A 27,343-nucleotide genomic window follows, 5' to 3' on the forward strand; every position below is an offset into this window, starting at 1 on the left:
CAACTAGCAAGACAGGAACACAACCCCACCCGTTAGCAGAGAGGCTACCTAAAATCATAATAAGGTCACAGACACCACAAAACACACCACCAGCTGCGGTCCTGCCCACCAGAAAGACAAGATCCAGCCTCATCCACCAGAACACAGGCACTAGCCCCCTCTAGGAGGAAACCTACACAACCCACTGAAGCAACCTTAACCACTGGGGACAGACACCAAAAACAACAGGAACTACGAACCTGCAGCCTACAAAAAGGAGACCCCAAACACAATAAGATAAGCAAAATGAGAAGACAGAGAAACACACAGCAGATGAAGGAGCAAGGTAAAAACCCACCAGACCAAACAAATGAAGAGAAAATAGGCAGTCTACCTGAAAAAGACTTCAGAGTAATAATAGTACAGATGATCCATGTTCTTAGAAATAGAATGGAGAAAATACAGGAAACGTTTAACAAGGACCTAGAAGAATTAAAGAGAAAACAAACAATGATGAACAACACAATAAATGAACTTAAAAATGCTCTAAAATGAATCAATAGCAGAATAACTGAGGCAGAAGATCAGATAAGTAACCTGGAAGATAAAATAGTGGAAATAGCTACTGCAGAGCAGAATAAAGAGAAAACAATGAAAAAAATTGAGGACAGTCTTGGAGACCTCTGGAACAACATTAAATGCACCAACATTCTAATTATAGGGATCCCAGAAGAAGAGGAGAAAAAAGAAGGGACTGAGAAAATATTTGAAGAGATTATAGTTGAAAACTTCCCTAATATGGGAAAGGAAATAGTCAATCAAGTCTAGGAAGCACAGAGACTCCTATACAGGATAAATCCAAGGAGAAATGTGCCAAGACACATATTAATCAAACTATCAAAAATTAAGTACAAAGAAAAAATATTAAAAGCAATAAGGGAAAAGAAACACATAACATAAAAGGGAATCCCCATAAGGTTAACAGCTGATCTTTCAGCAGAAACTCTGCAAGCCAGAAGGCACTGGCAGGACATATTTAAAGTGATGAAAGGGAAAAACCTACAACCAAGATTACTCTACCCAGCAAGGATCTCATTCAGATTTGACAGAGAAACTAAAACCTTTACAGAGAAGCAAAAGCTAAGACAATTCAGCACCACAAACCCAGCTTTACAACAAATGCTAAAGGAACTTCTCTAGGCAGGGCACACAAGAGAAGGGAAAGACCTACAATAACAAACTCAAAACAATTAAGAAAATGATAATAGGAACATACATATTGATAATTATCTTAAATGTAAATGGATTACATGCTCCCACCAAAAGACATAGACTGGCTGAATGGATACAAAAACAAGGTCTGTCTACAAGAGACCCACTTTAGACCTAGGGACACATACAGACTGAAAGTGAGGGGATGGAAAAAGATATTCCATGCAAAGGGAAATCAAAAGAAAGCTTGAGTAGCAATTCTCATATCAGAAAAAATTGACTTTAAAATAAAGACTCTTACAAGAGGCAAAGAAGGACACTACATAATGATCAAGGGATCAATCCAAGAAGAAGATATAACAATTGTAAATATTTATACACCCAACATAGGAGCACCTCAATACATAAGGCAAATGCTAACAGCCATAAAAGGGGAAATTGACAGTAACACAATCATAGTAGGGGACTTCAACACCCCACTTTCACCAATGAACAGATCATCCAAAATGAAAATAAATAAGGAAACACAAGGTTTAAATGATACATTAAACAAGGTGGACTTAATTGATATTTATGTGACAATCCATCCAAAAACAACAGAATACACTTTCTTCTCAAGTGCTCATGGAACATTCTCCAGGATAGATCATACACAGAAATAAACTCAAAATGGATTAAAGACCTAAATGTAAGGCCAGACACTATCAAACTCTTGGAAGAAAACATAGGCAGAACACTCTATGACATAAATCACAGCAAGATCCTTTTTGACCCACCTCCCAGAGAAATGGAAATAAAAACAAAAATAAACAAATGGGACCTAATGAAACTTCAAAGCTTTTGCACAGCAAAGGAAACCATAAACAAGACCAAAAGACAACCCTCAGAATGGGAGAAAATATTTGCAAATGAAGCAACTGACAAAGGATTAATCTCCAAAATTTACAAGCAACTCATGCAGCTCAATAACAAAACAACAAAGAACCCAATCCAAAAATGGGCAGAAGACCTAAATAGACATTTCTCCAAAGAAGATATACAGATTGCCAACAAACACATGAAAGAATGCTCAACATCATTAACCATTAGAGAAATGCAAATAAAATCTACAATGAGATATCATCTCACACCAGTCAGAATGGCCATCATCAAAACATCTAGAAACAATAAATGCTGGAGAGGGTGTGGAGAAAAGGGAACACTCTTGCACTGTTGGTGGGAATGTAAGTTGATACAGCCACTATGGAGAACAGTACGGAGGTTCCTCAAAAAACTAAAAATAGAACTACCATACGACCCAGCAATCCCACTACTGGGCATATACCCTGAGAAAACCATAATTCAAAAAGAGTCATGTATCAAAATATTCATTGAAGCTCTATTTACAATAGCCAGGACGTGGAAGCAACCTAAGTGTCCATCAACAGATGAATGGGTAAAGAAGATGTGGCACATATATACAATGGAATATTACTCAGCCATAAAAGGAAATGAAATTGAGATATTTGTAGTGAGGTGGATGGACCTAGAGTCTATCAAACAGAGTGAAGTAAGTCAGAAAGAGAAAAACAAATACTGTATGCTAACACATATATATGGAATGTAAGAAAAAAAAAAAAAAGGTCATGAAGTACCTAGGGGTAAGACGGGAATAAAGACACAGAACTACTAGAGCATGGACTTGAGGATATGGGGTGGGGTAAGGGTAAGCTGTGACAAAGTGAGAGAGTGGCATGGACATATATACACCACCAAACGTAAAATAGATAGCTAGTGGGAAGCAGCCACATAGCACAGGGAGATCAGCTACGTGGTTTGTGACCACCTAGAGGGGTGGGATAAAGTGGGTGGGAGGTAGGGAGATGCAAGAGGGAAGAGATATGGGAACATATGTATATGTACAACTGATTTACTTTGTTATAAAGCAGAAACTAACACACCATTGTAAAGCAATTATACTCGAATAAAGATGTTAAAAAAAAGTTTCTCTTTACACATTTCTCTACTTCTAAAGCTTTTTTGCAATAAACACGTGTTACCTTTAAAAAAAAAAGCAATGAAAAATAAATGAAGGAAACAATAGCCAAGATCAATAAAACTAAAGCTGGTTCTTTGAGAAGATAAACCATTAGCCAGACTCATCAAGAAAAAAAGGGAGAAGACTCAAATCAATAGAATTAGAAAAGAAAACAGAGAAGTAACAACTGACACTGCAGAAATACAAAGGATCATGAGAGATTACTACGAGCAACTATATGCCAATAAAATGAACAACCTGGAAGAAATGGAAAAATTCTTAGAAAAGCACAACCTTCTGAGACTGAACCAGGAAGAAATAGAAAATATGAACAGATGAATCACAAGCACTGAAATTGAGACTGTGATTAAAAATCTTCAAGCAAACAAAAGCCCAGGACCAGTTGGCTTCCCAGGCGAATTCTATCAAACATTTAGAGAAGATCTAACACCTATCCTTCCCAAACTCTTCGAAAACATAGGAGAAGAAGGAACACTCCCAAATTCATTCTACAAGGCCTCCATCGCCCTGATACCAAAACCAGACAAAGATGTCACAAAGAAAGGAAACTACAGGCCAACATCACTGATGAACATAGATGCAAAAATCCTCAACAAAATACTAGCAAACAGAATCCAACACCACATTAAAAGGGTCTTACACCATGAACAAGTGGGGTTTATCCCAGGAATGCAAGGATTTTTCAATATACACAAAGCAATCAATGTGATAAACCATATTAGCACACTGAAGAAGAAAAACCGTATGATCATCTCAATAGATGCAGAAAAAGCTTTTGACAAAATTCAACACCCATTTATGATAAAAACCCTCCAGATAGTAGGCATAGAGGGAACTTACCTCAACATAATAAAGGCCATATATGACAAACCCACAGCCAACATCATTCTCAATGGTGAAAAACTGAAACCATTTCCACTAAGATCAGGACAAGACAAGTGCCCACTCTCACCACTATTATTCAGCATAGTTTTGGAAGCTCTAGCCACAGCAATCAGAGAAGAAAAAGAAATAAAAGGAATCCAAATCAGAAAAGAAGAAGTAAAGCTGTCACTGTTTGCAGATGACATGATAATATACATAGCGAATCCTAAAGATGCTACCAGGAAACTACTAGAGCTAATCAATGAATTTGGCAAAGTAGCAGGATACAAAATTAATGCACAGAAATGTCTGGCATTCCTATACACTAATGATGAAAAATCTGAAAGAGAAATTAAGGAAACACTGTCATTTACCACTGCAACAAAAAGAATAAAATACCTAGGAGTAAACCTACCTAAGGAGACAAAAGACCTGTATGCAGAAAACTATAAGACACTGATGAAAGAAATTAAAGATGATACAAACAGATGGAGAGATATACTATGTTCTTGGATTGGAAGAATCAACATTGTGAAAATGACTATGCTACCCCAAACAATCTACAGATTCAATGCAATCCCTATCAAACTACCACTGGCATTTTTCACAGAAGTAGAACAAAAATTTTCACAATTTGTATGGAAACACCAAAGACCCCAAATAGCCAAAGCAATCTTGAGAAAGAAAAACGGAGCTGGAGGAATCAGGCTCCCTGACTTCAGACTATTCTACAAAGCTACAGTAATCAAGACAGTATGGTACTGGCACAAAAACAGAAATATAGATCAATGGAAGAGGATAGAAAGCCCAGAGATAAACCCATACACATATGGTCACCTTATTTTTGATAAAGGAGGCAAGAATATACAATGGAGAAAAGACAGCCTCTTCGATAAGTGGTGCCAGAAAAACTGGACTACATGTAAAAGAATGAAATTAGAACACTCCCTAACACCATACACAGAAATAAACTCAAAATGGATTAAAGACCTAAATGTAAGGCCAGACACTATCAAACTCTTAGAGGAAAACATAGGCAGAACACTCTATGACGTAAATCACAGCAAGATCCTTTTTGACCCACCTCCCAGAGAAATGGAAATAAAAACAAAAATAAACAAATGGGACCTAATGAAACTTCAAAGCTTTTGCACAGCAAAGGAAACCATAAACAAGACCAAAAGACAACCCTCAGAATGGGGGAAAATATTTGCAAATGAAGCAACTGACAAAGGATTAATCTCCAAAATTTACAAGCAACTCATGCAGCTCAATATCAAAAAAACAAACAACCCAATTTACAAATGGGCAGAAGACCTAAAGAGATATTTCTCCGAAGAAGATATACAGCTTGCCAACAAACACATGTAAGAATGCTCAACATCACTAATCATTAGAGAAATGCACATCAAAACTACAATGAGGTATCACCTCACACCAGTCAGAATGGCCATCATCAAAAAATCTAGAAACAATAAATGCTGGAGAGGGTGTGGAGAAAGGGGAACCCTCTTGACTGTTGGTGGGAATGTAAGTTGATACACCCACTATGGAGAACAGTGTGGAGGTTCCTTAAAAAAACTAAAAATAGAGCTACCATATGACCCAGCAATCCCACTACTGGGCATATCTCCTTAGAAAACCATAATTCAAAAAGAGTCATGTACCACAATGTTCATTGCAGCTCCTTTTACAATAGCCAGGACATGGAAGCAACCTAAGTGTCCATCGACAGTTGAATGGATAAAGAAGACGTGGCACATGTATACAATGGAATATTACTCAGCCATAAAACGAAACGAATTCAGTTATTTGTAGTGAGGTGGATGGACCTAGAGTCTGTCATACAGAGTGAAGTAAGTCAGAAAGAGAAAAATAAATACCATATGCTAACACATATCTATGGAATCTAATAAAAAAAAAAAGGTTCTGAAGAACCTAGGGAAAGGACAGGAATAAAGATGCAGACGTAGCGAATGGACTTGAGGACATGGGGAGAGGGAAGAGTAAGCTGGGATGACGTGAGAGAGTGGTTTGGACATATACACATTACCAAACGTAAAATAGATAGCTAGTGGGAAGCAGCCACATAGCACAGGGAGATCAGCTTGGTGCTTTGTGACCACGTAGAGGGGTGGGGTAGGGTGGGTGGGAGGGAGACGCAAGAGGGAGCGGGTATGGGGATATATGTATACGTATAGCTGATTCACTTTGTTATAAAGCAGAAACTAACACACCATTGTAAAGCAATTATACCCCAATAAAGATGTTTTTAAAAAAATTGTTAAAATTAAAAAAATCTTCCGCGTCATCCCTTAACTCCTCCTTTGCATCTGTTGCCTCTGATCCCTGTCCATTTCACCTCCTGAGTCTCGTGTCCCTTTCCTGCTCTCACCCCCTCTGCCAGCCCCCATCCACTTTCCCGCAGTGCATGGCTGACATCCTTCTAACTGTTCTCTCTCCCTCCACTTCGTCCTCCTCACAGCCACCAACATGTTGCTAACCTGAAATCGGATACACTCTGGATAGGATGGCTTCTCAATGCCTCCAGAAAAATATCCAGTCCAGCCCCAGCTTACATTTCCAGCCCCTCTTCCAGATGTTTCCTGCTTAGTGTGTCCAGCCGCACCGTGCCGCTCTCAGAGCCCTGGAATACACAGCAGCTCTGTCTCCGGTGCCCTGCCCGGGGTGCCCTTTCCCCTCTTACCTGGTTAATTCCTAAGTCTCCTTTTAAGACCTCAATCAAATGCTCACTCTTTAGTGAGGGCATCCTGCCCTCCCCTCTTTCCCTTCTGCCCCCCAGCGCAGTCTGATCTACATTGGTTCCAGCATTTGTCACTCTGTGCTGTAGCTATATCCCCTTGCACCCACGCAGCCCTGGATCCTGGCCCATAGGAAGTACCCAATAAATGTACAAATACTTGTTGACTGAATGAATGACCTAGCCATAAATCTCCCTTTCAAATTGGGACAACCAGAAAGCAGCATCCTTCTCCCTGACTGGACCTCAGGGCAGGGGCGTGTGCGGTTCACCTGGCTTCCTTCATTCAGGTTGGCTGGTGTGTGTTGGTCATGCTCAAGCTTGAGGTTCTGCACACCGATAGACGCTTGCAAACGGGAAACATTTGTGCAGACCCCATCGTGCAGCCGAGCCCCTTCAGGCCTCTCACTGTCATCACCCTGACCCTCTGGTCTCCTGGCAGGTGTGTTCTTCACTTTCCACACCTTCCACCTGGAGAGCAGCCACGACTACCTCCTCATCACGGAGAATGGCAGTTTCACTCAGCCCCTGAGGCAGCTGACCGGTTCCCGGTTGCCAGCGCCCATCAGCGCTGGACTCTACGGCAACTTCACTGCCCAGGTCCGCTTCATTTCCGATTTCTCCATGTCCTACGAAGGCTTCAACATCACCTTCTCAGGTAAAGCATGTGAGGGTCCCTCGGGGTAAGTGATGGCTGAGTACTCTGTCCCTCCCACCCCCCCACCCTGCTGCCGGCCTCTGGTCTTCCCAGTAGATGGCTATCGGTCCCCTCCCCAGCCTCTGGGAGAGGGATCTCACTGCTGCAGCAGAAGATAGTCGGGTTAGACACAAGGACGAACTTCATTATAGTGGGCTTGGAAGGAGTTAGCAGGTCTGTTGGGGAATCTCCTTCTGTGAAGGTATTTAGGCTTCACTCTGAACATGACCAACCCAACTGATTGAACTAGAGGACCTCAGGAGTCCCATCCTGCCCTAGTAATTCCAGATTCTTCTTCTGATTCCACTTCCACTACTTCACAACCACAGCAATTTCTAAAAAAAAAAAAAAAAACGAAAAGGAAAAGAAGGGAGACTGAAACTCCCATTTTGGAGTGTTTTGGCCTCGTGTGGGGGCTGCTTCAGCAATGCGAATTGAGTAGCGATGGGCATTTATCTCTGTGTTTAGGAATCTTGAAAAGAAAGCTCTTTAATGTGCATTCGGGGAGAAAAGAGGACCCTTCACTCCTCTAGTACCAAGTCCTCCTGCTGCTCTCAGACTATTGCTCCCAGACCACCCCCCTCCCACCACCAGCCGGGAGCAGAGACAGCAGATGGATTTCCCCAGGATGGCTGAGAGATATCTGACCTCTAGGAAATGGGACATGGCCGAGCTTAGCCTCACAGTGTCCCTCCAGTAGGTGCCACCTGTCATGTCCTGGCTGATGGGACATATCCAGCCAGTCTGCCTCATCCAGGCTCTTTCTCCCCACCACACAGAGCCCCGGGGTACTGTGTCCCAGACGGGAGATGCCCTTGGGGATGAGGGAAAAGGTACTTCTATATCATCACTAGAGGTATAAAAGTCACTAGAGGCAGGTCCCTGGTGCATAAATGCCACTCCGTCACACATGCCATCTGCCTCAAGTGCCAGTGTTACCAAGACACAGCTTCAGCTGAAGCACTTGCATTCTTTTTCCCAATGTAAGTTGCCCTAGGCTGGGTCATGCATTGTGAACCTCTAGAACCAGGCTGATTGAACTGATCTGGCTTGGTGCCCGGGGAGAAGGAGGCAGGAGAGTCCACAAGCCTGAGGCTGGGGTTCATGTGGAGATGAAGGGACAGAGGAGGGAAGGGTCAGCCTCAGAAGTACTCCTGGGAACCATGTTTCCAGGAAGGCGGTGCTCTCTCCCACTGCTCGTGGTCTGGAGGCACTCAGACCGCCCAGAACACACCTGCCTGTTCTCGCCTGTCTCTGTCCCTCTCGGGCTCTCTCTCCTTCTCTCCTTACTTTTCGTGCACCGGTGTGTGTCCTGTACCTCTGTCTTCCTGTCTCGTCCTCTTCTCCGTGGTGTCTTTGTCTGTGTGTTCCCATCCTCCGTGTGTGACCCCAGCTCTCCTGCTGCCTTTCCAGAGTATGACTTGGAGCCCTGTGAGGAGCCTGAGGTCCCAGCCTACAGCATCCGGAAGGGCTTGCAGTTTGGTGTAGGCGACACCTTGACCTTCTCCTGCTTCCCCGGGTACCGTCTGGAGGGCACGGCCCGCATCACGTGCCTGGGGGGCAGACGGCGCCTGTGGAGCTCGCCTCTGCCAAGGTGTGTTGGTAGGTGGTCACGTGCTTTCATTTTGCTTCACTAATGGGGTTGGCCGGACTTTAGTCAATTGCTGGGAGGTGGTGGAACGCACCTGGGCCAAGAGGCCGACAGGACTGGGTTTAAGGACTGTCTTAGCACACGGTTACCTTGGGTGGGTGGCCTACCCTCCTTCCACGCCAACCTCCTTATCGGTACAGGAGAGACGGCAATGCCTGCTTCATGAGCTGTTCTGTAGCCTCAACTGCCCTTTACAAAGCGGGTCCACAGTAGGCACTCGGATGAAATCCATTTCTGTGCTGTTACCTCCCACCCTTAACACACATTCCCATGGCTAATTGATGCCTCTTGCGGAGAAATCTGGGTGGGGTGTGTGGGTGCACCTATAGGAAGGAGGTATGACCTTTGCCCATGGAGAATCCCCATCTGGTTGAGGAGAGGGCTGATTTTACTTGTCCAATGAGGGTCCGATAGCTTTTGAGAATCTCTAGAAAGACTTCCTCCATTCCGCTGGGGAAGAGAGAGAGAAGCAGGAGTTGGGTTCATTTATGGAGCACCCACTGCAGGTCAGGCATGCTTCTGGACGCTGAGAATACAAAGGTGAACAATACAGAGAAGGTCTCTCCACTCCTGGTCTCACATTCTGGTGGGGGGAGATAGGCTGTAAACGCATGGATGTGTAGTGTGTCGGGCAGTGTTGAGGGTTACAGAGAAAGATGGTCAGCTTAGAAAGTGCTGGAGGTTTTTATAACAAGTAGTCAGGAAAGTCTTCTCTGATGAGCTGACATTTTAGTAGAGATCTGAAGGGATTCAAGGAGCTAATTCATGGGAGAAAAGGGAGCAGAGTACCAAGGCCCCAAGCCACGAGGATGCTCGGTGTTTGAGGAATAGCTTGGAGGCCAGTCTGGAGCGAGCGAGGGGGAGAGCAGTGGGTGGTGAGGTTAAAGAGGCAGCTGATGGAGTTGGCACCAGGAGCCCTATGACCCAGGGTCCTGCCGGCCTCCTTGCCAGCGTGCTGGAGCAGACTTTTCAGAGCTTCAGGCCCAGAGGGTGGAGAGAAGTGGGGTGATATCCCAAGGACTGGGGACAGGTGCTGGCTGTCCCTCATTTCTAAGGTTCACGGCTCTGCCTGCTCGATGCTCACACCATGGGGCTAGATGGAACACAGGCTGGATCAGTGGAGTACCTTCCGTGCTCACTGCTCTCCGCTAGTGCTAAATATTACGAAAAACCCCAATATACCAAACAGGTCAAAGCAGCGCTGCACTGACTGAAACAGGTGCCGGCGTCTTGAGAGCCCTTGAGGTCAGCCTTGCCCAAGACAGCCACACAGAGCCCTGGGGCTCTGCAGAGGACAGTCGTAAATAGGATGGCAAGATGGGCTGGGCGTAGGCTGTGGGGTCACCTGGGCCCAAGGGTGAGTCTCTGCTCTGCCACTTACCAGCTGTTATATCTTGGGCAAGCCACCAGACCCCAGCAGCTCCAGCTTCCTCGCTTATAAAACAGAGATAACAACATCCAATTCACAGGCTTTATTCCAGATTAGATGACGTAATTTACATACACCAATGGGGTGCTATATTATTATCATTTTGCCAATAACCTTTTTATCATTATTTATCGATGACATGACCAACAACCAATAACCCTTTGCGATCTCAGAGGGGAAACATTAAGACAAATAGATGCAGAATTCCATTTTTGATCAATTAACTAATCTCAAAGTTTATCCTTTTTCCTGCAACCATCCGCCAGAGCCTCCACCCACCCTGACCTGGACACACATTCAGACACACATGTAACTCCCACTGCGTAGGTTCAGTTTCGATGTGGCTGCTAGCAGCTCCTTTCTGCTCTGGAGAAATGTCTTCAGCTAAGTGGCCCTGAGGGGAATTTTTCCTGAATGGGATTATCCAGGACCACAGATACGCACACGCCCCAAGTTCTGCCTCATTGATCTCATTACATAAACTCATTCTTTAACTTATTATTCCAGTTACTGTTTGTTCATGGTGCCTCACAATATTTTCATTATTACATTTGTCTTCTGTTTTGTATGTATTCATAACGCATAGCAATTATAATCACCTCTAATTACCACCAGCCCGCAACAGAACCTCAGGCTGGAGGTATCACGGGAATGCCCACCCGGGAGATGCTCCCAGTCGCCATACGCACTGGAGGTGTAAATTGAATAACTTACCAGGAACATTCCCTACTGAGAAGGAGATGAACGGTCCTGGGCTCTAATTCATTGTGTGACAGGGCGACACAGCCCCTGACCTCAGGGTCCCCTGAGCTGGATGTGGAAGAGACAGCCCTGATCCCAGAGGACCCCATTCTGCGCCAAGAGTCATGACCCTGCCCTTGGGAGCCCCGCATGATGGAGCAGACCTACCTCTCTGCCTCGGGAGCCCCAGACTGATGGACAAGACACAGCCCCTGCCCTTAACGAGACCTCTTCTGATGGGGATGACAGAAGTCGTAGATGCCCGAATTAGCCGCAGCACTTTCCGGTGCAGATGACTGTTTGTTTCTCTGGAACATTTATTTCTCCATTTATGCTTGTGTTTGGCTTTTCCGTGCATCTGCTCACCTCCCCTGATACTTGGAAACTCTCCCAAAATCAAGTGCCAGGTCCTGCTACCTCCTGTGCACTCGCTGGTGCCCTGGAAAAAGGCCTCGGTAGGGGCCAAGGACTGGCCCCATCTGAAGCTGTCAGCCCCCTTCCCCTCCCCATAAAGGTGTCGGGCATGTGGGAAAGAGGAGAGGGTCATGCTGGGGCAGAGCTGGCATATAGCTATTGTGCAGCAAGCCAGGGTAGGAAGGAGGTGCAAAAATATGTCAAAGCCCACGTTTAAGGTAAACCACCTTTTAGGAACTAGGCAGAGAGCAAGAGGTATCAGGAACAGTGAGGGCGCTGTGAACGTCAGGCAGCTAACACGTGCTTCCCGAGAAGCTTCTTGGGCCTTCGGCCATTCCCGGAGCCTGGGCAGTTAGGGCTCCAAATAGAAGCAGATAAGCTGCGCAGATTCATCAGGTTAGATGGGGAGAGAAAGGATTAACGCTTGTTGAGGGCCTACTAGGTGCTAGCCACTCCCTATATGTTCACCTCTTTCATCATAAAATTTCATATATGTATTCTCTCTAGTTTTATGTGGGTGCTGTTATTGTCCAGATGGAGGCAGATGAGGAGACCGAGTTTCAGAGAGTTGATATAACTGGTCTGTCTGAGTCTAAAATCCATGCTCATCCCACTGCACTTCCATCTAGTCATTCCCTAGACGGAAGAGAATACTGTGTGATGCCCAGAGATGATGGAGAGCTGCTTCAGGGGGCTGCCCACGTGATGTGACTGAGTAATAAATGTCTGAATATGCACAGCCCTCAGCACCCCCTCCCCAAATGCCCCCCTTCGTCAGAGGGCCCCCAGAATCCTTACACACTTCAGAAACATATCTACCTAAAGCGTCAGCAGCCGCCAGGGTGCCCGTCCACCACCCGCCCTTTAGTTTCATGCCCCAGCTCCCACATTCATTACGCGCGTTCGGACACTCTGCAAACAGGCTGAGTTTAAAGTACTGAAAAGCAAGATTTCTCCGCCAAGACAAATGATGGCTGTCCTGTTCAGTTTGAGCTGCTATAAGAAAATACCATAAAGTGGGTGGCTTCAACAACAAGCATTTATTTCTCACAGTTCCGGAGGCCGGCAAGTCCAAGATCAAGGTGCCAGTGGATTCAGTGTCTGGTAAAGGCCCTCTCCCTGGTTTCCAGATGGCAGCCTTCTTGCTGTACCATCACACAGCAGACAGACTGCAGGCTCTGGTCAATTCCTCTGCTAAGGGCACTAATCCCATCATGGAGACTCTCCCCTCGTGACCTCATCTAGACCTAATTACCTCCCAAAGGCCCCACCTCCAAATAGCATCACACTGGGGAATCAGGGCTTCAGCATAAGAATTTGTCAGAGGGACACAGACATGCTGTCCATAGTAATGACTTATGTGACGTCTTAGGAACCTGAAGCTGGTCCTGAACTGGAAAGGGCCCAGGGAGGAGGGCTTGTCCCACCAATCAGAGGACTGATTGGTGGGACATGGTCACCATCTTCAAAGTTCTAAGGAGCAGCCTTGGGGACAAGAGAACACACAGAGGTACAACTAAGCCCACTAGAGACTCAGCTCTGAATGTTCCTGTATCACGTGCTCCCTCCACACTGCTGTGGCCTAGGACACTCCAGGCTCAGGGCAATTGAAGTTGAATATGTGGTGACCTCAGGGTCCTTCCAGCCAATGACTGTGCCTAGAATAGGGACACTGAGGAATGGTTTGGGGAAAGCAGATGTGCTACCACCAACCTCAGAGATTCTACATATGCTTCGAACTCCCCATATGTCCAGACAAATAATGGGCCTGCCATCTGACTTGCATTTATATCCTTCCAGAACCTAATCATTTTTAGAGCTGGCCATCCTCTGAGGTCAGCGTCCTCCGTATTTATTCATTCATTCATTTGGCAAATATTTATTTTACAGACAATCTGGGCTAAGCCTTGGAAATTCATGGATTCATTAAGCATGACCCTTACCTTCAAGTAACGCACAGTTTGGGTCGGGGGTGCAGACAAGAAACAAGCCGTCAGGGTGCGATCTGGTAGATGCTCTGCCACAGGGAAGCCCAGGAAGAGGCTTCACAATTATCAAAGACCCTAGAGAGCCAACTGCAGGTCCTTCAGCACATGCCCTGCACTGAGCTACCCCTTTCATCGCTGCTGCTGTCCTGCCCAGGCATGGAGCAGAGCCAGTGGGTGCTGGAGATACAGAAATATGACCAAGCCCTAAAGCACCCACAGGGCAGTGGAGGAGATAGAAATGTTAACAAATAAGTCAAGTAAAGTGTGATGACCGGGCTTCCCTGGTGGCACAGTGGTTGAGAGTCCGCCTGCCGATGCAGGGGACGCGGGTTCGTACCCCGGTCCGGGAAGATCCCACATGCCGTGGAGCGGCTGGGCCCGTGAGCCATGGCCGCTGAGCCTGCTCATCCGGAGCCTGTGCTCCGCAACGGGAGAGGCCACAACAGTGAGAGGCCCGTGTACCACAAAAAAAAAAAAAAAAAAAAAAAAATGTGATGACCGCTATAAATAGCGGTATAGGAACAATGGGGAAAGAATGACTAATTCTGGAGGAGCAGGAACAGATTTTGAGAGGAAGGTGTGAATTCATTAGCTGTTGAATTAAACAGGGTTTCCATGTGTCTGTGCCAAAACTTTCTTCAGAGCCTCAGAGGCCCTAAATTCCAGGACCAAGGGGGCTGAGTTGTCAGCCCCCCCACCTCCTTGAATTGAGAGACTTGATCTAAATTGCTAAGTACCAGGGTCTTTATCTTGAAAACAGGGATGCTAATTGTGCCTGCCTTGTGGGGATCGGTTGCTGTGACTAATGGCTGAAATGATCCGTGTAAAGCTTGGGAGATGCTAGCAATTATTATTCAATCTTGTCCCCTCTTCGTTTGTATCCTCTGATACTGAAAGGCTTCATCCCTCCTCACTTGGCTGCCCCCATCGTCCCCTGACGCCCTCCTTGGTCATTCCTGTTGCTATGATACTATATGAACAGGTGGGAGGGAGAATGTCTGCTTCATAACACTGTAAAAGTAAAGGGTGCCTGGTGGGTTTATTTCTATTTCTGCGGAAGAAAAACAGACAAATCGAAGGAGAGAAATAAAGGAACGTAACAGAACTACAGGTGGGCAGGAGTTAAAAACAAACAAAAACTTTGATAAGCATTCCTATAGACAGGCAGACAAATGGACAGATAAACAGGCACTCTGACAGGTAGAGAGGCAAACAACTTGTCATCTTTGTAAGGTCCTCCAGCGCTGTGAGTTGTTTGTTTTCCGGATGTAGCTGATGGGCGTTAATCTGTGATTATTGTGATTCTCTTTCCAGCTGAGTGTGGGAATTCAGTCACGGGCACTCAGGGCACTCTGCTGTCCCCCAACTTTCCTGTGAACTACAGTAACAACCACGAATGCATCTACTCCATCCAGACCCAGCCGGGGAAGGGGATTCAGCTCAAAGCCAGGGCATTTGAACTCTCTGAAGGAGATGTCCTCAAGGTAACACTGATAGATTTCATAGAGTATGTATGTTACGGGATGCAAAAGTATGGTCACCACACTCATTTATCTCTGTGTGAATGACCCAACCTTTCTTCTTCCCTCCTGAGTCCCAAGATGTCCTCACGCAGCTGGGAGAAGTGAGAAACTAAGACAGAAGTGTAGGCGAGTGTATTCTAAAGAATGTGGCTTTAGAGTTTGCTTAGGAGCTGACTGCTCTCAAGTATGTATGTGATTGAGTAGGGGTTGTCTGGATAGTAAATCACCACAATAAACTCAGTTGGAATGGCCAGTGGATCAGGTTTTCCATTGTGGACTCTGACCATCAACCTAGATGAGGAAGAGTTCATAGAATATGTGCATTTGTGTAGATATGTGTGGCTACAGATATGTTTATATGTATGTTTCCACATGTGTGTGCATCTGTGTCTGTGTCTGTATTTGGTTGGGGTGATCTGTGTCTGTACATACTCGTGTTCTGTGTGTGTGCATTTGTGTATGTTTTGAGTTTATGTTTCAGTGACCGGTGGGCTGTTTCAGTAGCTTCAGTGTACCATGGTGATGGCCTGCATGTAGCAGTGGGGTTGAAGAAAGTGGATTCAAGATCTACATAAGAGAAAGAAGTGAAAGGACTTGGACTAAAGAAAGGGTTATAGAGAGGGACTCATTAAGACATTGAACACACTATGACTGTGTTTCTTTGTGTGTGTGATTTGTACCTCCAATAACACATCGTGAGTGTGTAATCAAAGAGTTGACTCTGGAGAACTTATCAAAGAGTTGCCTTATTTAAAAGGATTATAAGGAAAATCTCATACTGAGTAGGTCCATTTTCATCCTAGGCCAAGAAACTTTTTTATCTTATTCTAATATAGTTTTATTCCCTGTAGCCAGAGAAGTCTAGACATTAGAAACAACCAAAAGTCACCACTCTAGAAAATCCAAAGAGAAACCATTAAATAATCCCCACCCATTAGAACTCTCTGTAGATATGATGAGTACACTGTGCTTTTTATGCAAAGATGATACTCTTAACCCACCCTCTGGGATATGTGTGTGTGTGTGTGTGTGTGTGTGTGTGTTTGGAAGGCATTTCTCACTCTTACCCAATTACTCTTGAACCCAAGAGGAAGTACCATGAGATGACCAGTTGGGCCTGAAACAGAACAGAATATGGCAAAGTGGCCCAGGAGGGAGTGGGTTCCTATCTGGCTCCTTAAGCTCTACTTTTCAACCTCTAAGCTCCCCATACACAGAAATGCAGTGTGCATCTCCCTGTAAGTGAACAATAGACAGGACTTTATACTTTCCAAGGGCCATGTCTTCAGGCGTCTCCCTTGACCTCAGTTCTCTCCATCCATTTGTTCATCATCAACAACAGAGCCTCAGAGGACACACCCAGGGCCAACAAGGCCAGAGGGACTTCCGTGCTCTAGTGCTGCAGGTGGAATTGAGGAAAGCTGGACAATGCAGAGACCTTCTTGGAGGAAGGATGCTGTTAACCCTGCAGAAAAAGACATTTTGGAGACACAGTTTTCGGGTTTTGAGGGGAGTGTGTGCAGTTCTGTGCGTGTGGCCTGATGGGACCAGCAGAAGGCCTCCTGCCTTGGTTGCTAGAGGCCACGTGGAGCGTGGCTCGTGCCCAAGCGTCCTCTCTAGGGTGGTCTGGACTCAGAGTAGCACCTAAGACATAGTCAGCAGGTGTGCATACCCCACTGCACTATCAAGGTTCTGCCTCAGGGTTGAGACAGAAGAGAGACTTTTGGAGGCGCTCAGGGTAAGAAGGGAGGGACCTGGGGCACCATCCCCAGGTCAGAGGTCAGGGAGGGCTCAGGCAGGGCTCAGGACCTCAGGTGACCTGCAGGGCTGTCGGGAGAGGGAGGTGATCTCCTGTGTTTCTTTGAGGGATCTTCCCAGACTTCAGACTTGGTCTCTGCAGCCGCCTGCCCGGCTGGCCCTGCTACCAGCCTTCTAACACTGGGCTCCACCTTCTTGCCGAAAAGCCTCTTCCTCCCTTTCTAGGCCTCTGTAGTGTCCTCCTCAGAAGGTTGGGCTGTGGTGCTGAGCTGGCCGAAAGGCCATCCACACGATCCTGTAACCACCAGAGCTTCCATAGTAGGGGGTCTGGGGAAGGGAGGGCAAGGCATCCAGGGAGATCACGTAGTTTCCTGTTCTAGCTCTTCCCCTCAGGACCCTTGCCCTCCCGAGGGAGAACCTGGGACACGAATTATTTTGGAGTGAAAAGAAATGCACGGTTATAGTTTCCACCCTGCAACCACTGTCAGCTGCAGTGGCAATGCTCTTTACACCTGTCACTCCGATCTACCTGGACACAAAGAAGGTGGCACCCAGAGTCACCTCCAGGAGCACCCTGCCCTTGCCCTGGTGTAACTGGCCCATCTGCCAGAACACTGATGTATTTCCAATCCTGAGGATATACCTGTCCCTCCCAAGAACCCCAGTGCATACCTGGACTCCTTCCTGCCCAGCGAGACCCGCCACTTCCTCCACACTTGCGTCTGACCAACCCTCCAAACCTTCCATACACTCTTGGATTTCTGACCCATGAAATGACTGTTTTCTTGCATTTGTGACTCTCAATCTTTTCCTTACATTTAATAACTGAAAATTTCTTAGACCTCACCCCTACACATACTCCAGCTTGTCTCCTAGAACTACCTGATTTCTTCTGTTTTGGCCTCCACCAAAATTTCGACCTCTGTCATCTGCAAGACAGAAGGTCCTCTAAATGCAATAGTGTGGAAAGACAACAGCTCCCAGCTCAAGACGGCACACGAAGCCCATGTATATAACTACATCCTCTATGGTTCCCACGGAAATGACTAAAGGGACATGAAAACGGGAAGTTAGGCAAGGGTGCCTTTCACATACAACTTAAAGGAATATTTGCCAAATGGAATACCCCCCAAAAGGGGTCCATTTTGAGAAAGAGCCTAATCAAAGTGTAATTCACATAAGTGAATTGAAATCCTGCCAGTGGATTAAGTGCTAGAAACCTCAAGGAAAGAATGCATCTAAGACCACCTAACTCAGAGCAGCAGAGCCTGGAGCCAAGGACACACCATGGGGCTGTTGGCAGGGGCCGGATCTCAATCCAACTAGCTCTTCTGGAAGCGTACAGGTCTGAGAAACCACACAGAGCCACAGTTCCCTCTCAGCATGACTTTCTGGATTCTGTTTGGCTGTTGTTGGCAAGCTGGATAAAGCAGAGTAATGCCATGGCTGGCACCTAACACGAGTGGGCAAGCTCATTTGAGAAGAGGCTGCCACAATCATACACACACACACATGCACACGTACATACACATATATGCAATCTCCCTCACACACACATGCTTTAGTACCAGGAGCAGGAGAAGCTCCTCCTATGGCCTCTTCTGGCTTAACTCTTCTGCTCCCCCTTAGGGGAGCTACTGGGTCTTTCCATTATCCATTTTTATTTTCCATCTGTCATGGTGTGCCAACCGGAAAATGAACTGGATATGTGTGAATATTCAGTAGATCGGAAGAAGGGGACCCGTCTGAGGAGTCAGAGTTAATTGCCCCTCTGCAAGCAACAAAGAAAAAAAAACACTTTAAAAACGTCTAATTTGTATTCTTAACAAGATTTGAGAGAATATTATATTTATGACACAAAAATAGGCAATAATGAAAACAGAGCAATCTGAGATGAGGGAAGACTGAAGAGATGAAAAACATAATCACCCAATTAAAAAATGGAATGGACGCAATGAACAGAAGATGGTAAACCACAGAAAAATGAAATCACTTTATTATAAGATAAATGTGAGAACTTCTCTCACATCTCATAATGAAATGGAAAAGAGAATTCTCTTATATTAATAAAATGCACAATCAATTCACAGTAAAACTTTATGTGCCAAATAACATAGCATGAATAAATTAAATAAAAATTGCTAGAAATGTAAAAAATTTTAATAAGGTCACAGTCATTGTGGAAGATTTAATATACCTCTGTTAGTCTCTGACGTATCACCTAGGTTAAAAATAAATAAGGATTTAGGTAGCTTGAATAATATAACAGAATAAATCCAAAGAGAGTGGAAGAAATACTTTTAAAGATAAAAGCAAAAGTGACTGAAAAAAGATAACTTTAAAAAATAGCAATTATCAACAAAACCAACTGGTTCTTTGAAAAATAGTAAAACAAACAAAATTTACGGGACTGATCAAGGAATAAAGAAGCCACAAATATGTAATTTTAAGAAAGAAAAAGGAACATCGTCATAGATAAGGTAGAGATTATGAAAACAATAAGAAAATGTTTAGGAAAAAGCATAAGACAAAAAATCTGAAAGCTTAAATGAAATGGAAATTTTTATAGATAATAAGTACTAATATCAAGAAAAAATACAAATCTGAATAAACCAATAACCATTTAAAACATTGGAATTCTCCCGTATTCTCTCTCAAAGTCCCCAGACCTAGCCTATTTTACAGGTAAACTCACAAACTTCAAGAAACAATTAATCCCTGCAATAATCAAACTGTGTCAGAAAAGAGAAAAATTAGTATCCATCTCCCCACTCACTTTATTTAAATAGGACAAGTAGAAATATTGATATCAAACTGAATAAGGGCAGCACAAAGTATTAGGCCAGTTTCACTTATGACCATAGATCTAAAAATCCTAAATACAGGGCTTCCCTGGTGGTGCAGTGGTTGAGAGTCCGCCTGCCAATGCAGGGGACACGGGTTCGTGCCCCGGTCCGGGAAGATCCCACATGCTGCGGAGCGTCTGGGCCCATGAGCCATGGCCGCTGAGCCTGCGTGTCCGGAGCCTGTGCTCCACAATGGGAGAGGCCACAGCAGTGAGAGGCCCCCGTACCGCAACAACAACAACAACAAAAAATCCTAAATACAGTATCATGTTGAATCTAGCTGTGCATTAAAACAAAAATGACCAATAGGATGGATTCCAGGAACGTAAGGATGTGTCAACATTACAAAAGCTCCTAATTGTCTTTATTGGGCAACCCATATGAAATTGTCATTTTTGTAGGTCAAGAGCAGTCCAATATCAGCAATTTCATCCTATAAACAGATTAGGAGAGAAAAATACATGATCCTGCCAAAGTGTCCCGAAACATCGTGTGATGAAATTCAGTACTGATTCATGATTTTTAAAAATATCTCATAAAGCTATGGACAGAACTTTCTTAATCTAATAAAAATTTTCTGCCAACACGTATAGCAAACATTATACTTAATGACAAAACTTCCTAAGGATTCCCAGTAAAGTCAGGAACAACACCAGTTCTGCTACCACCAATAGTATTCAGATCCAAGCCACTGCAATTATACAAAGAAAAGAACAAAGAAACTATAACAATTAGAAGAGAATATCCAAATTGTCTCTTATTTGGAAAATATAAAACAACCAGTTGATAACCTATCAGACCAATAAGACAATTTAGCAAAGCTGCTGGTGTTTCTACAACCAATTCAAACATGTATTCAGAGGTGGGGAGAAGGTCTCATAATAGAAACAAAAACTATAAGACACCTAGGAATAAGCCTAATGAAAATGTGTATAATCTTTACTGAGGAAATTATAAAACTTTATACTGAAGGACATAAAACTAAAATAAATGCAGGGAGGTTTCATATTCAGGGCTGGGCAAAGGCTATGAATAGGCAATTCACAGAATAGGAAAGTAGAATTGATAAACATACAAAAAGATATTCCACTTCAGTGATAATCAGGGACATACAAATTCAAATGGGATACCATTTCACACCCATCATATTGGAAAATTTTAGAGTGCCTGAAAATATCAAGTGTTGGTGAAGATATAAAGCAATGAAAGCTGTCATACGTTGCTAGTGAGAGATTAAATTGGTATTACTCTTTGGAGAGCAATCTGACAACATCTAACAAAGTTGAAGATGTGCCTTCCATGTGCAACCTGCTTCTCTTCGCTGTTTTAGTTCTAGATATATGCCCTAGAGAAACTTGAGCACCTGTGTGTAAGCAGACATGCATGTAGCATTGTTCATAGGAATGTTACATTGAAACTGTGTGTTAAAAGCTATCCATTTAGCATATTCATTTTGAAGGCAGCCATCTTGCTGAACTGTCTTATTAGATGTAGTGGTATGTGCATATCAAAAATCAAGTTGTATGGGACTTCCCTGGTGGCGCAGTGGTTAAGAATCCGCCTGCCAATGCAGGGGACACAGGTTCGATCCCTGGTCCGGGAGGATCCCACATGCCGCGGAGCAACTAAGCCTGTGCGCCTCAACTACTGAGCCTGCGCTCTAGAGCCCATGAGCCACAACTACTGAGCCTGTGTGCCACAACTACTGAAGCCTGCATGCCTGGAGACTGTGCTCCGCAACAGGAGAGGCCACCGCAGTGAGAAGCCCGCACACCGCAACGAAGAGTAGGCCCTGCGTGCCACAACTACAGAAAGCCCATGCGCAGCAATGAAGACCCAACTCAACCATAAATAAATAAATAAATAAATAAATTTGATTTGTACACCTTAAATATATGGAATTTTTATTCATCTGTTACACTTCAGTAAAGCTGAAAAAAGTGGAAACCTATAATAGATAAAAAGAAAGAAAGAAGGTTAGATGTAATGGGTGTGTATAGATTCTCTTGGATTTGTCAGGGATAAATCCATCACCTGTATATAATGATGAACTGGACCATCAAAGCAATTTTCTTACGGACAAGCAATATTCTGTTAGGAAATAAATGTATACAAGGGCCCAATTCCCAGTATCAATAAAAAATATAAAAATGCCCAGGAATAAGTAATTTTACTGAGAGATATAAAAGACAACTTGATTAAAATGGAGCCAGATGTCATGTATATGGATAGGAAGATTTACTATCATATAGATATGTTTTCTCTCTTATCAATCCAGGCATTTAATATTAATCAGTCAGAATTATACAAGTTGTTTTGGGTCTTTTGGAGGGATTGGGGGTAGTTGTTTCTCTTAATTTGATAAAATTCTTCTTGAGTTTATCTAAGAAAATAAACATGGGAAGACAATTTTTTACATTAAAAGAAGACAAATGTGAGGGGACTCGTCCTACCAAATATTTAAATATATTACAAAGCTACAATAATTAAAACAGTTTAGATCATGCACAGGAATAGGCAAATAGATAACTGCAGTAGAATAGAAAGTTGAACAAAAAAATTTATATAACTATATATGTGATAAAGTTGGATTTAAAGTTGGTGATGGGTGGAATATTTACAAACAGGGTTTTGTTAAAAATGGCTAATCAACCAGGAAGAAAATATATCTTATACCATATGCCAAAATTCCAGGTGGACTTACGAACAAAATTACTGAAAGAAAATATTGGTTTATTTATTTATCGTACATTTGTTGAGTGCGTCTTATGTGCCAGGGCACATATTCCCCATATTCTGGACAGTGATATGCGAATGATTATATTGTGGGTTGGGTTAATTTTATGATGGTAATTTCTACAGCTGTTTAGGTGCTGTTGTGGAAAAAATATTTAATGATTTGAAAAATGTACACATTATATTAAGTGAAAGAGCAGGTTACCATATAGTATCTATAGTTTGATCTTGCTTTTATAAAAAAAAAATTTAAAAACTATATAAGGAAAGATATGCATAGAACGAAGCCTAGAAAGATAGTCACCAAAACGTTATGAGTGCTGAAAGTTGCCTTCAGTTTCTTCATGCTTTTCTGTGTTATAAGTTTCCTGCAATGAATATTTTATCATAATGACATATTAAGAACAAAAATATTCTTAATGAATTAAGATGAATTATTCTTTGAAATTAAGGAAAAAATCCTATTTCCATTATACTTTTATTGATTAACAACAATTTCTTAATACCATAATATATCCAGTGAGTGTTCAAATTTCCAATTATCTCATAAATGTAATATTTTTTAAATTTACAGTTTATTTGAATCAGGATCCAAATAACTTGTACATATTGGATTATTTGCCTCAAGTATTTTTTTAGTCTTTAGGTTTTACCTCCATCTCTTCTTTTTTACTCCCTTGTAATTTATTTGTAACTTGTTTATTTGTAATGTATTCATTTCATATGTCCCTCTGTCCTCCATATTTCCTATAAGTTGGAAATTGGATCCAGTGGCTTGATCGGATTCAGGTTTGATGTTTTTTTGGCAAAATGACACCACAGGTATAGGTGTGTTTTCCATTAACAAGCACATGATGTCTGGTTGTCTCTCTTATTGTGATGTTAGCAAGTGTTGATGATTAATGCCTTGATCAGTTAATTAGAAAATATATGTTTTTTTTGTTTTTTGCGGTACGCGGGCCTCTCACTGTTGTGGCCTCTCCCGTTGCGGAGCACAGGCTCCAGACGCACAGGCTCAGCGGCCATGGCTCACGGGCCCAGCCGCTCCACGGCGTGTGGGATCCTCCCGGACCGGGGCACGAACCCGCGTCCCCTGCATCGGCAGGCGGACTCCCAACCACTGCGCCACCAGGGAAGCCCCCCAAAGTATATGTTTTAATGGATAAAACTCTTTTTATAACAATCTGGATGCAGCAGTGGGCTGAACTCTTTGAACTGGTGTCATGTCTATGTCTGCTGGCACTCTGGAATTCTCCCAGTCTATCAGCGATATAAAACAATTGCACATAGGATCTGGAAACAGATTTTTGAAGCTCCCAGGGGCCTAAACAAATCTCTGATATACAGCACTGTTAGCTTGAAGGGTGGCTTCTTTTAGAAAGCTTTGCTTCATGAATAGTAGAAAGAATGGAAATATTGTTCCAATTTGCTGGCAGCTGGTACCACATCCTGTGCCACGCACAAATATTCATCGCCCACCCATAGATCCCATCGTTGATGTTTACCAAAGCAACAGGGCGTCCTTCACTCAATCACAAATTCTGTTGTTATTTGCACAGTTATCTGGAAAGGAGCAGCAACCTCGGAACCTGGGGAGCCAGTTCATTATTCTGATGATTCTTGTCTTTGCTGGTGCTCAGCAGTTCAGGGGACAGATGGGAGTCAGGGAAGCCAGATGCCTGCACGATTCCACCCCTGGCTTGCTCCAGCCCTCGTTGGAGCCCTCATTTTAGGAGGGAAGGGGCAGAGACCGAGCTTGGGGAAGGGGAAGATACCATGACACCTGACACGCTGGACATTTTAACTCCATCCTGCTGGATCCTAGGGGTCATGTCCAGCAGAGTGTGAGACTGAGGCCACTGCCACAGTGGGGTGGGATTAGGGAGGAGGACGATTGTCTCATCTCCTGGAAGGGCAGGATGGAGTGTTTAGCAATGCAGAAAAGTCAAATGCTTGCAGCCTGCCTGTCTGCAGAAACAGATGGTTTGGGCACTCAGGCAGCCCCACCCTGGTCTCCCCAAGCTGCTGAAGAGTAAGCTGGTACCATCTGGGGGTGGGGGAACTAAGACCAGATCTCCTCTGGAAAGGTTGGAACAGCAACCAGTTCCTAGGGGTATGATTCACACCGAGATGGGCTGGGCACAGAACTGGTACCAAGTAGGCTAGCGGGGCTGGTAACTCACCCGGTGGCAACTCCACTCTGCTGTCCTCCTTGCATCTGATGACTGACTGTCCCTCTAACAGTTGTTATCAGTGCTAAACTCTGGGAATGTGGGCTGTTGGGTGGGAAACCCTTGTTCAAGATAAGGCCATGCTGATGTGGGGTTGGGGTCTCTCCCGTGTCCAGGTCTACGATGGCAACAACAACTCCGCCCGTTTGCTGGGGGTGTTCAGCCGCTCTGAGATGCTGGGGGTGACATTGAACAGCACGTCCAGCAGTCTGTGGCTTGATTTCATTTCTGATGCTGAGAACACCAGCAAGGGCTTTGAGCTGCAGTTTTCCAGTAAGTCTTTTTCTCATCTGAGTGGACAGTGAAATCGGGCTTTCCCCGGTTCCACACACAGAGAGGCTGGGCTCTGGGACATCACCCCTCAGTTAGTGGGTTTGATTTTCTCTAACTGATGTGTGTTTAGCTGACTGTTTCCCCTAAGGCATTGTGCCCATGATTTGGATAAGCTGCCACTTGGCGTACAGCTCCATGGTTACACCTGTGAGTAACTTAGCTGAGAGTCACAGCACACCTTTGACTCACTAATCACCATTTACTCACTAAAAACAATAAGCGCTGAGCCTTTGAATTAAAGCAACCAAAGATAGCCTTTCCTCATGGTGACATTTATAAACTAATGTTCAGCTACAGTCAGATGTAAAAAATGCAAGCACTAATGTATAATTATGCTCTTTTTTACTACTCCCTAAAGAGTCGAGGCTTGATTCTTTCCCTTTTTTCCTGATTTTAACTTTCTCCTTTACTCCTGAGATTTCAAAAACAGAAAGCACCGAGGTGTGTACACAGCCGCAGAGTACTTGGGATGACATCTCCATACTTCGGCTTCACAGCTATTTTATTCATCTATTTGAGCTTCTACTTGCCCAGTGGCTACAAAGATATGTGCTTTTGTAGCCTATTTTAAAAGCCAGTGAATATCCATCAGCTGATAAATGGATAAGTAAAATGGGACGTGTCCCTCCATACAATGGGCTATTATTTGGCCATAGAAAAGGATCCAGTTCTGATCCATGCTGCAATGTGGGTGACCCTTGGCCACATGATGAGAAGTGAAAGAAGCCTGTCACAGTACATGTAGACACGTGTATTGCATGAACCGTTTATATGAACTGTCCAGAAGAGGCAGTTCCATAGAGACAGAAGGAAATGTGTTAGTTGCCTGGGGATGAGGGAGTTGAGGGGAAATCACCTTCTCTTTGAGGTGATGAAAATGTCCTAAAGTCGATTGCAATGTTAGTTGCACAACTCTGTGGATAAACTAAAAGACACTGAATGATATACTTCAGTTGGGGGAGCGTTTAGTATGTAAGTTATGTCTCAATAAAGCTGTTAAAATAAGAAAACCGATGAGTGCACTCAAGATTCCTCTTGCCTGGGTGTGTAGGGTCTGTGCTGTTACAGCAGGCCCATCAGTGGAGGAGGATTGAACAGAGTCATATTCAAATGCCGTTTCTGTCATCTGAGATTGTGTGACTTTGGAACAATTTGTGTGACCTTCCCGAGTCAATATTCTCAGCTGTGCAATGCACAGTTACCCCTCCCGGTAAGACCTGTGAATAACAAGTGAGAGCTAACACAGGTGGCCACCGTGCCCTAGGAGCTCTGTGTAAGCTCACAGAGGTCTCCTTCTCCAGGCTCGTTCAATAGAGTGTATTTAAGCAGGACAAAATTGAGCTTTGAAACATACATTTAGAGTGACTTTTCCATAGTACACTCTCCCATCAGACTGTCTCAGTTAACAAGATGGGAAGAGCAGCTCCCGCTACCAAAATGCTATGGGGTCAAACCAAAAACAAAAATAGGAAATCCGGACTCTATACCTGAAAACTATTAAAAGCTGTCCTGGGAGAAATAAGTGAAGTCATTTACATATAGCAACAGGGAGAACGAACACTCCGTAACAGACCCTTACCTGAGCACAGCCATGTGACACCCCGAGGGGCGTCTCCATCAGGACCCAGGGGCCTGTGCTGGGGGGCTTCCTTAAGGATGCGTGCTCTTGCTGGGGGGTGGGGAGGGCGGGGTGTGGTGTGTGCCATGACACCTCTTGATCACCCTTATCTCTTCTCTCATCCCCAGGTTTCGAACTCATCAAATGTGAAGACCCAGGAACCCCCCAGTTTGGCTACAAGGTTCGCGATGGAGGCCATTTCGCAGGGAGCTCTGTGTCCTTCGGCTGTGACCCTGGGTACAGCCTGCGGGGCAGTGAGGCGCTGCTGTGTCTGAGCGGGGAGCGCAGGACCTGGGACCGGCCGCTCCCCACTTGTGTCGGTAGGAGGCCTCTTGCTCTTCAGGTGACCCCCCTCGGGTGTCCCCTAACCCCGAGTACCCAGCTCTGGTCTCATTAAGGGTCTCCCGTTGGCCCTCACACTCCAGGGCCTTGGGGCCGTCTGAACCGTCCTGTTCACCGGAGTCATGGCTGGCCCTGCCCACCCTTCCGCATGTCCTCACTCTCACACCTTATTACACCCGCAC

The 27,343-nt window shown here is 44.5% G+C and overlaps 1 protein-coding gene across 6 annotated transcripts in view; it reads left to right on the top strand.

The window, feature by feature from the left end:
- Positions 1-27,343, top strand: part of CSMD2 (CUB and Sushi multiple domains 2) — a 671,005-nt gene that overhangs the window by 440,167 nt on the left and 203,495 nt on the right. For all 6 annotated transcript variants that reach the window (XM_060308114.1, XM_030870139.2, XM_060308126.1 and 3 more), the window contains 5 exons: positions 7,297-7,512; positions 8,965-9,153; positions 15,089-15,258; positions 24,985-25,141; positions 26,948-27,139. In XM_060308114.1, coding sequence (XP_060164097.1) covers positions 7,297-7,512; positions 8,965-9,153; positions 15,089-15,258; positions 24,985-25,141; positions 26,948-27,139 — 924 coding nt within the window. The remainder of the gene's footprint in view (positions 1-7,296; positions 7,513-8,964; positions 9,154-15,088; positions 15,259-24,984; positions 25,142-26,947; positions 27,140-27,343) is intronic.

Source organism: Globicephala melas, chromosome 1 (assembly GCF_963455315.2).
Source record: "Globicephala melas chromosome 1, mGloMel1.2, whole genome shotgun sequence".
In the NCBI taxonomy this organism is placed as follows: Eukaryota; Metazoa; Chordata; class Mammalia; order Artiodactyla; family Delphinidae; genus Globicephala; species Globicephala melas.